We start from the raw sequence: 11,295 nt of genomic DNA, 5'->3' as shown, positions 1-11,295 counted from the left end.
AGGTCACCACACTATCTTTTCAGGTTTCTCCAAGTAACAAATCCATCTGCTAAAGATCCAATTTTAAGGCGGCAACCACATCTAAAAAATCCAACCGAAGCTAGAGCCATGAGATTGCTCTACATCTATGAATATATTTACCAGTACAATGAAAGTGAATGTTTCATAGTGAAAGTAGGGAATACTAATGTCATCCTCTCAAACGCCTTGAGTCCTTATTTCAAAGAACTCATCGAGTCTATCAGAGTCAATAACAGATACTAATGGACAAGATTTCTTATGGGACACTCTAATATCTTGGGATGAAGTTTATTCAAAAAAACATATGGAAGAAATAAGAGAAGAGCTTGCAGATTGTGAAGAATAAGAAATGAACATTGGAGATGAGGGATTGCACAACATCAACATGGATTAGAATGAATCTTTCACTAACCTCAAGACTGACATGCCATGTGAAGAATCTCTGCATTTGTTAGAACTACTTTTCATAGTGTTTTAACTTTTATTTTTGTCAGAATGTTTTTACTTTTCTTTAACAGAACTGTTGAAAGGCATCAAATGCTTCACAAGCTCTGTAAATAGGCCCCTTACATACACTAGAGGGCATCAAAGAAAATAAGAGAGAAAGAGAAGATGAAAGTTGAGAGCAACTTAGGAAAAAAATGGAGAGTTCTAAACTCTATAAGTGATGTGGAGAATCCATCACTCTTAAGTTTAAAACTTATAAGTTTTTCTTTAGATGTCTGAGTGTTAAATCTTTTTATGTATTCAGTGTGTCTATGTGTTTCTAATCCTCTTTAAATCCATTAAAAGTTTGTTTTAAGTGAAAGCTACTTAATCGAAAACTATATCACAAATATCATGTTTTATGATCATAAAACCTCCATCCACTCAAACATCGCATTTGGAACTAAAGACTATGATCTGAGGTAGGAAACAAAATAGATTTGAGCTGAACTTGGTCTAAGTCTTGGTTGAGGATTAGCCACCCCTAGAAATCAGGAAGCTCGAGAACACCAGAAGTCCAAAGATTCTATGTCCATGTTGTTAGAAATTCGGGTATGATAATCTTGGATATCTTGCTTGAATCGTGTAAGTTCAGTTTTCGTATAAAGTATTTCGACCCTATTTGTGTATGGGTATCACAAAATCCTTATCGGGATAATTCAAGAAGAACAATTTATTTCCAGACACAAGAGAACAAATCGGGAACAGAGAGAAATCATATATAGATTTTTGTGTCTTTTAATAAGACCAAATTCCTATGTATTTATATAGAATTCGGTTCAGAAGCAGTTACGAGGTTACAAGCGGTTACAGCGATTACAACCGAACAGACATAACCGTTCATTAACCGACATGTCAGAACATGACCCTAGCAAGGGGCTCTGCCCTTGACCACGCAAGGGGGCACAATCCCCTTGAAAGATGCTTCTTATTCGTTGTCGAAAACAAATTAGCTCAACGAGTGTGCACTCCACAGTCCACACTTCCCTAACTCGCATCCGAGCCTAACATGTAATTTCATCGGTCTCAATTGTAAATCACATTTCTACCAAAATAAAGTTGATGACACTAAAATCACCAACACATATATTTAATATAAAATTATGAGTATGATAGTAACTAGCAAGTACTGCTAAAAATCATTAATGAATTATAAGCTAATTCTAGATCAGATAATATTCTACAAGTTGAAAAACTATTAAACTAAGTTGTAATTTAGTAAAAATATTGGAAAAGACCAAAAATTGGAATTAGTAGATTGGGAAATAATTTAAAGGGGCGATTAGGTTGGGAAACAAGTTTATAAAAGTGATTATATATTGAAAAAAAGTTCTTCTGTAGGAGATAATTGGTGACTCCTTTATCCGTGTCCTGATGTGGCGCACTCAAAATCTCTCCCCCTTTTAATTCCAGGGGTTGTCACTTTTTTCCCCTTTTGGCTTTCTTCCTCTCATTTTCACTCTCTTCTCTCACTCCCTCCGCCGCCCTAACCGCCATGGCTTCCGACGACCACTCCTCCGAGAACGGCACCACCAACAACCACAACGGCAACCACGACCTCCCTGTCTCCAAGAAGCCTAAGCTCTCAACTCCAATCACCGACGCCGAGATCGTCCAGGAGTTCTCTCACCACGACCCCATCGTCGCTCGCGTTAACAACGGCAGCTTCGGCTGCTGTCCCGCCACCGTCCTCTCTGCTCAACATACCTGGCAGCTCCGCTTCCTCCGCCAGCCCGATCTCTTCTACTTCCGCCTCCTCCGTCCCGCTATCGACCGCTCCCGCCGCCTCCTTCTCCCTCTCATCAACGCTGCTCATCTCCACGAGATCTCACTCGTTGATAACGCCACTACTGCTACTGCAATCGTTCTCCAGCACGTCTCTAGATCCTTCCATGAGAATAGGTTCCAGCGCGGCGACGCTGCCGTCATGCTCCATTACGCTTACGGTGCTGTTAAGAAATCTGTTCAGGCGTACGTTTCCCGCGCCGGAGGTCATGTGATTGAGGTACCGCTCCCCTTTCCTGTCTTCTCTGATGATGAGATAATTGCTGAGTTTCGAAATTCGTTGAATAAGGCGAAATTGGAGAATCGTAGGGTCAGGTTGGCTGTCATTGATCATATCACTTCGATGCCTAGTGTGGTTCTTCCTGTGAAGGAATTGGTGAGGATTTGTAGAGAGGAGGGGGTCGATCAGGTTTTTATTGACGGAGCGCATGCAATTGGATGCACTAGGGTTGATATGAAAGAAATTGGGGCTGATTTCTACGCTAGTAATCTGCATAAGTGGTTCTTCTGTCCACCTTCTGTTGCGTTTTTGTATGTTCGTGATGGCCATAAGTTAGATGACGTGCATCATCCGGTGGTCTCTCATGAGTACGGCAACGGTTTACCAGTAGAGAGTGCATGGATTGGGACTAGGGATTATAGCTCACAGCTGGTTGTTCCTGATGCCTTGGAGTTTGTTAATAGATTTGAGGGCGGGATTAAAGGGATAGTGAAGAGAAACCATGAGAAAGTGATTGAGAAGGGAAACATGTTGGCAGAGGCATGGAAAACACATCTTGGATGCTCTCCTGATATGTGTGCTAGTATGATCATGATTGGATTGCCTGCTTGTTTCAGAATTGAGAATGAGCAGGATACCTTGAACTTGAGGGATCATCTCCGGGATAAATTTGACATAGAGGTTCCCATTTATTATCGTCCACCCAAGGAAGGAGAAGCTGATTGTCTAACAGGGTATGCTCGGATTTCGCATCAAGTTTACAATAAGGATGCTGACTATGAAAAGCTCAGGGATGCAATCAACCAGCTTGTTCATGATGGGTTCACTTGTGCCAGTCTGTCTGAGTAGGGAAGGTATGCTTCTAAATAATGTCAAACTACCACACGTAATCATTTATGCTATTTGTTAGTTGCTTGTCTTGTTGTTGTTGTTGCTTAGCTAATTGATTATATTTTGAGCTGATTTTTGGTTCTGAGATTCCTTAAAGTGGATAGTCTGTGAAATGAGACGAAACTACATGTTTTGTATATTCATTGATATCTGAGTGCTTTGGTATGTGACAGTAATGGCTGTATGACATAAGGCTTTTTGAGGAATAAGGTATTTCTGATGTGCTTGAAAAGTTTTGAAGATAGTGGTGATCTTACAGTTTTATGTTAATCACATCTGATTGGTGCATCTCGGTTAGTGAATTGGTGTAGCTTTAAACCTGTTAATCATGTCATATTTTATTAGAGATGATACTCTCAACTTAGATAGTATCTCTTCTTGAGTGAATACCAATTTCTTTTTCTGCTGCAAATATACAACTATAATACCTTATTAGTATCGAAGTACCAAACTAGCCAGCAAATATTTCCCAGCATAATTGTTTTCAGACAATAGAAGCTGTAGAAGTAGATCTGTTGTGCATAATGATGCTTCAACTTGAAAATAGATTTTCTGTGCTGGATTTTGTTTTGACCTACTTCTGACTTATATTTTTTTGAATTGGCTTACCCTGAACATGAAATTTGTCAATTTCACCTAAATTATAATCCTTGATTCATCCTTCCTCGCTCATCATTTACGGATATACTTCTTTATGAGATATGCTTTTAGGAAAAACATTTTCTTCATTTGAAAGATTATAATCATGTAAATCCTGGGTGCAGTAGAATACTGAACCACGAATATTCAGTTCTGTCCAGGCCTCAAGTTGTTTAGCTGCAAATGTGTATTGAATTACTGGACCACAAATGTTGAGTTTCTCCTGTCTCTCTTTACTTATTGAAACATAACCCATTCCTGGCATGTGTCTTTTTTATTCCATTTAATTTTGTGCTACATTTTTATTGTTCACACAGTCTGTTTCTATAACAATAAACTAGAACATATAAGGCTTCCACCATCTTGTACTTCTATAGTTCTATCATTTATAGGCTTTGCCCATTATGGGTTGTGTCTTGTGAAGAATAGAAATCCCCTTTTGGTGTTTTTTTTCTAGTATTGGCCTTCACTTGTTTGCACATGGGTGGAGTTGGGGCCTGGGGGGTCTCATTTGAATAGCTGTCTAATATGTTGATATTTTTGCTACAGACGAAAATTAGGGCTTGTTTGGTAATCATATCCTGATATCAGGCATGGGTATGGAAATGGCTCATACCCATACCTGGTGTTTGGTATATCAATATATGGATATCAAGTTGATATACTTGATATCCTGATATATACTCATTTTGTACATACTCCATATACTCATTTTTATTAGAATACCACTCATATCCCCTTCTAAGGGCTCGTTTGGTATTAATATCTAGATATAAGGTATGGGTATCAAGATATGGGTATGGACATGAGTGATATACTTATTTTTGGAGAGATATCAAAAACACACTCTAATATCATTTTGATACCCATACCTGATATACTTATCCACATACCAAACAACATTATCAGTTTGATATTGATATACTGATTATACCAAACACAAGTATGGGTATGATTGATATCTCATACCCATACCTGATATCTAGATATCAATACCAAACATGCCCTAACTCTTATCCATTTTATATATTGCTTTCAAACCAAACTTTTTTCTTCTTGTTGATGAATACTATTGTTGCTGTCAAAAATATCAACCGAGATCTATATCATACGAAACGCAGATATAAGATCTCAATCTCATACCCATACCCGATATCTTATATCTTAAGACATGGATACCAAACGGGGCCTTGACAAAAATAGAGTTAAAAGAAAAGAAACCATATTCGGACTAAAACTCCGGCATATTATTGATGGCTGACCCGTTTAAATTCCCATTCTGTGTAGGGCGAAGGAGACCATAAGAAGCATTCAAACAAATAAGAGTCGTTGCAGTTTGAATTGCATTCTTGAATGAACCACTTTCAGAGCTTAGCTTCAATGGCTCCCAACAATTGACAAAACCCAGATTACTGATTCACGGAATGCACAAGCTGTTGCTGAGATTTGCCTCACATTCCAAATGTAAGCTCAGCTTTTGTTGTTGCTCTCAACTGATGTTGTAAATTGCTCTCAACCTTAACTGAATTTTAGGGATGAATAATCAGAAATTAGAATATTACTATGTTGTTTCTGTATTACATCTTTTGGATAGATAATACCAAATTTAAGCTTCCTTCTTGTGGGCTTGTGGTGTTACCACTGCAACCCTTTAATCATAAATAAACACCTTATCTTCTTTTGATTTACCTCATATAATATATATGGTTGTGTAATTATTAGGTGACAGGTAGTTGAACGATGCCATGCTCACATGCATAATGCAACGTCAATTTGTATCTGTGCGTTAATTAATGTATGTATGAGGCGTGCATGTTTCACAAAATATAAACCATGACAATAACATTATCAAATTTGTACTAATATTAATGTATTCTATTATGAGAATATTTCAAAGCCATGCATTTGGTGTGCAACAACCAACGACCGTGTACTGTATACAATACATGATGATGATTTTATTTGTTATCAGGACCATGTCGTCGAGGTTAATATAAATATGTTCATAAATAAAATAAAGTTAGGTACAAGGTACAGCATATTCACATTAGAAATTTCCTTCGAGTAGGTTTGTATATATCTTCTGTAAACTCGTATTCAAATTTCCTTCAAGCATTTCAGTTGACATTGGAGAATCAATATACTCCCTATGCTGTAATAAAAAAAATAACATGGGTAATTATGTGATAATATAGAGGGAGTTTTTACTGAAACTAAACCGAATATTCATACACAAATCTTATTATTCAAATCTATCTAAATATTAAAGGAGAGTTATCCTGCTTATGTGTCGGCTTGAGATTAAAACAGCTGACATGTCGTTCCCACATTAATTTCACTTAAAATTCGATATTTTGAAAAAGCCACCTCATCTTACATATCATTAAAAACTATTAATTTTTACTAGCCACATTATTAAAGTTATTAATTTATATATATTATTATGAATATTAAATCTATATCTCCTTAATTTTAGCTAATTCTCCTTTTTTATTGGTCCTAAAATTTTCTCTCATTTAATTTTTAAATAAACTACCACATTTGTAGGAACAAATTGCTATGATAGTTTTATTTTAATCTATTTAATTTATTAAATATAAATGATTCTTCTCAAAATAAATTAATTATTAAAATGTGTAAAAGTCCTTTTATAAATTTAGATTATTTTTCATTTTTCAAATATATAACAACATTTTAAACATATATAAACATATATTTTAACATATAATATTTATTATATGAACTATATTTCTTCTCTAAGAATCAAACATGCAATAATTTATATCATTTCTATATTAGAACTACCTTATTTGAAGCTCTCTCCTTTATTCTAGCCAACGTTTTCTTAAGTGTAATTTTCTAATTGTATCTACTGTTAACTATATTCTTCCTATTGGTTCTATTATTCTATTTTTATAAATTACTATTTTTAATTAATTCTCATATTTGTAGGAACAACTTAATAAGGTATTTATAATTTAATTTTAATTAATCATTATATTTGGATTATTCGTCTAAACTTACTTAATAATTAAAACATTAATCAATCTCTTTTCTAAACTTAGATTTTTTTATTCCCCAAATTAGTACTATATTACATACAAATATATCACTAAAGATAAAACAATGCAATATGTATCTTATGATTTATTTTTATGTTATTCAAAATTGAGTGATGTATTTTGTACAAAAAAAATACTAAATAAAGTAATTATATCAACATCTTTTTCTATAAAGATAAAACAATGCAATATGTATTTCACAATTTATTTTTTATGTTATATTAAATTGAATAATGAGTATTTTTACATAAATTATTGTTACTTATAATTTTCATTTCTATTTTAAGATAGATTTTATACTTATTTCATTATTTTTAAGATCACATATTTTTAAGATTGATTTTTTTTCATGTTTAGGGATATACATCTTTGATGTTTATTTTTAATTTTTAAATTTTTAATTTGCAAGATATGTTGATATTGTAATTTAAGATCTAACTTTAGAATCCACATATATAGTTTTTTATCAATTAAATAACAAATTTGAAACATATACCTAGCTATAAATTAATATTTATCATTACACAAATTACAAATCAGATACATATCATTCAACTATTTATTTATTTATTTTCATGAATGGCTATTAATACAAAAATATAATTGATAATATAATTTCAACATAATTTGATACAAATTATATTTAATATTATTTTTATCAATTGATTAATCAAACCCCGTGCCTGGCACAGGTGATCAACTAGTCACAAATAAAATATTAAATTGTGTATATGAATTAATCTCCAAAAGAATGAAAAAATGAGTATTTATTAAATTTGTCCCAACATCACATTTCATTCATTATTTAGATAACAAGATTCAACTACAAAGCTTTTATAATTTGGATGTAGTTTTGGTACAAGCGTGCTTATGGTGTAAAATGAGACAAAATCTTAGACTGTTAGATTAGCTCCAAAACATGTAAGTCAAATGACCTTTTATGCATGTTGAAAAAACATACAAGTTGGGAGCCGTTTTGTGCATGTCGATGGGCCCCTTTTATGCATGTCGAAAAGAATGTAAGCAAGATGCCCTTTTATGTCTGTATAGTTCGCATGCACTTTTACTACATACCCACGCACATAATGCACATTCACCACATAAACTTGCATTTGATTTTATACGCATTGTAAGTTGAAATTGAATGCTTTAAACAAAAAGCTGCATTTTCAACACATATGCATGTACTTTTGATACATAAGCATGCACCTTTAACACATGCACTTTCAACACGTAAACATGCACTCTTTATATATAATACAAGAACTTTCAACACACAAGCAATCATACACTTTTAACACATTAGCATATACTTTCAATACGTAAGCATGCACTTTAATGAATGTACTTTCAACATGTAAGCATTACTCTCTGGATACATTGGTACATTAGTTAGGTGGCGGTTTAGTGACGGTTGCGACAATTCGGCAGTGGTCCCATTGGGCGGCGACGGTGGTTCAACAGTCGGTGAGGTGCTCTAGCGGTTGATCATTAAAAGTGCATGTTTATGTGATGAAAATGCATGCTTACGCGTTGGAAGTGCATGTGTTAAAGGTGCATGCTTATGTATCAAAAGTGCATTCAAATTGCATTCAAATGTGTTGAAAATGCATTCTTATTTTTTTTTAAAATGCATTCAAGTTCAGCTTACAATGCATATAAAATCAAATACAAGTTTATGTGTTGAGTGTAACCGACTTGTATTTTTTGATATGTATAAAAGGGCCTACGACTTGTTATTTTTTTGACGTGGATGAAAGAACCTCCAGTTTTGTATTTTTTTCTTCCTATATACATAAATTTAATTGATAGTGAAAAGGATAATATATTGTTCATTGCTCTAAATTACTTTTATGACTGCAAAACCAGAAAAAGGAATTGGGAGAATAAATCTATTTTATGAAGGGCTTTGTTCGTTTAAGTACGTTATAATGATATTTTTAATTATAGTGAATTTTTTAGAAAAATACCGGTTGGCTAAAATACATTATATGTCATTTTAATTTCAATAACTTTCTTCTACTTTTTAACACGAAATCAAGATTTAAAAAACATTTATTTTAAAAAATCTCATTATAATTAAAAACGTGCATTAGGTAAACAGACCCTAAATCCATAAATATTTCTTACCCCATTAAATCTTTCAACGTATTTGGACAAGTACAATTCCCAAAGAATATTCAATACATTACTGATTACTCAACAAACTCGGACAATAAATAATACTACGACTCAACTAACTCCTTATAACTATTCCCTGAATCCCTTTATAAAGATCTCACTTTCCTAATCCGACGTCCTATAATATAAGTCCTATTTGTCATTTTTAGAATTTTTTTAAACCCAAAATTTACATTTCAATACACTTTTACATATCCCAACACACTTTTACACACCATCTCTCTTCATTAAATTACCCCTTTTTTTTCTTCTCTCTATCTCTCTCCTCTAATCATTACAATTTTCACTTTTCTCTCTCCTATTTAATTTCTTCTTCACAATTCCTTAAATTTTCTAGAAAATACCAAACGGATCTTTAAATAGGGACGGAGGGAGTATAATTTACCAAATATTCCTTTCATTTTTTTTTACCAAATATCTTATTTCTTTAACCTATATTATCATGTGAACTACTTTTTCTGTCCCTTTTTCTACTTTCTGTTTCCTTTTTTACATTCGTCGATGCGTATTTTCTATCGTATATATATCTAAATATATTAACCCAAAAATTTTAAAATTTTAATATTTTTAAAGAATTTATTAAGAATAAATCAAACAAGACCACTCACGATTATGTTCTTACTTACATATTGAGAGATATTAGTAAGATTTCCTTAACCGATAAATATTGTCATAAAAAAACTAGGAAAAACAATTGGAAACGGAGGAAATATATACTACTCTCTCCGTCCCTTAATTTTTTTTCCGTTTGACCAAAATCACGAATTTAAGAGAAAAGTGAAGAATAATAAATGTGGAGGAAAGAGATAGAGAGAAGGAGTTTTAATTGGATATTGAATGAATATAAAGTAGTGTTGAGAGCAGAGAATTTGTATTGGATAAAGTGAACGTGTGTTGGAAATTGGAAAAGAGGTTGAAAATTAATTTCTATAAATTGAATGTGAAAAGATAATTTTAGAATAACAGAAATGACAAATGAAAAAATAATTAAGAGACGGGGGGAATAATATTAGTTAAATGATCGAGAATGGAGCAAAACTATAGTCCTCGACTCTATTACTATAAAACCCAAAACTCGTACACTCATAAGTAAGACAAACAGAAAGTAAACACTCAAAACAGGTGTGGGGCCCAAATATCCAACCTCCACGTGGACGATCCAGAAACCACTCACCGTCCAATTGGCATCCAAAATTTGTATTTGCCGCGCTACGGAAGGTCGACCCGGTTCACTTTCGCTTCGGGTTTTGTCTTTGCCCTGAAACCCGAACCGCAATACACAGCTACGGAGGTGCCCGTACCTACTGGCAACTACATCACAACTGGCCCCTTTTCTTCAATTAATTTCTTCCGCCTTCTTCGTCTTTTCGTATTCATCTCTTACACCTCTCTAGATCTTAGTAATTAGTCATGTCGGATCTCTGTTTGTGACTGTAGCTCCTGAATTTAGTTCGAGCTTCTTCCATGGCGAAATCATGAAGATCATCAGTTTCAGCTGCTTTGTAAGTTTGCGAGTTATTTTTTCGTTGTTGTCTCGATAGTTCCTTTCAGCTTTGAGAAGGACAACTTCTTTTACATTAAATGCTCGCACGGAATAAGCCGTTCCTTTTTGAACTTCTTAAGTTAATTAGATAGATCAGTCTTTTCTTTTTCGATTTTCGAATTTGTTTTCTGGTTAGATCTTGTAAACCTTTGGAATTTGCGTATGATCCTTGAACATAATTCAAAACTTTATCTACTTGCTGTAATTTAGAGTAAGCTCATTTTTAAATTGAATATTGACTTGCAGATTTTGTCAATATTAAATGCCCGCATCTACCTGCAGTCACATGCAATTGTTGATTGAATGAGTTTCTACACTCCGCGATTGTCTCTTCAAAATATCCTCTCCAAATCAGATTCAGACTCTCCATACAGTTTATCAACCAAATTCACTGGTCTTTGATCGTTGGATGAAAAACTGTTTTTCCTGTTAGATTAAGAAGAGTTGGTGATCACTTTAGAAGAGTA

General features: G+C 33.7%; 1 protein-coding gene across 1 annotated transcript; it reads left to right on the top strand.

The window, feature by feature from the left end:
• Positions 1 to 2,002: 2,002 nt before the first annotated feature.
• LOC141249291 (uncharacterized) lies at positions 2,003 to 3,361 on the top strand. The gene has a single exon (XM_073669578.1). The coding sequence runs from the start codon at positions 2,003 to 2,005 to the stop codon at positions 3,359 to 3,361; it is 1,359 nt and encodes a 452-aa protein (XP_073525679.1).
• The last annotated feature ends 7,934 nt before the right edge of the window (positions 3,362 to 11,295 follow it).

This window comes from Phyllobates terribilis, unplaced genomic scaffold, assembly GCF_046119375.1.
Source record: "Phyllobates terribilis strain yellow unplaced genomic scaffold, ASM4611937v1 Scaffold_4449__1_contigs__length_60808, whole genome shotgun sequence".
NCBI lineage: Eukaryota > Metazoa > Chordata > Amphibia > Anura > Dendrobatidae > Phyllobates > Phyllobates terribilis.
The sequence above is the reverse complement of the archived record's forward strand: the minus strand, read 5'-3'. Positions and strand labels throughout refer to the sequence as shown.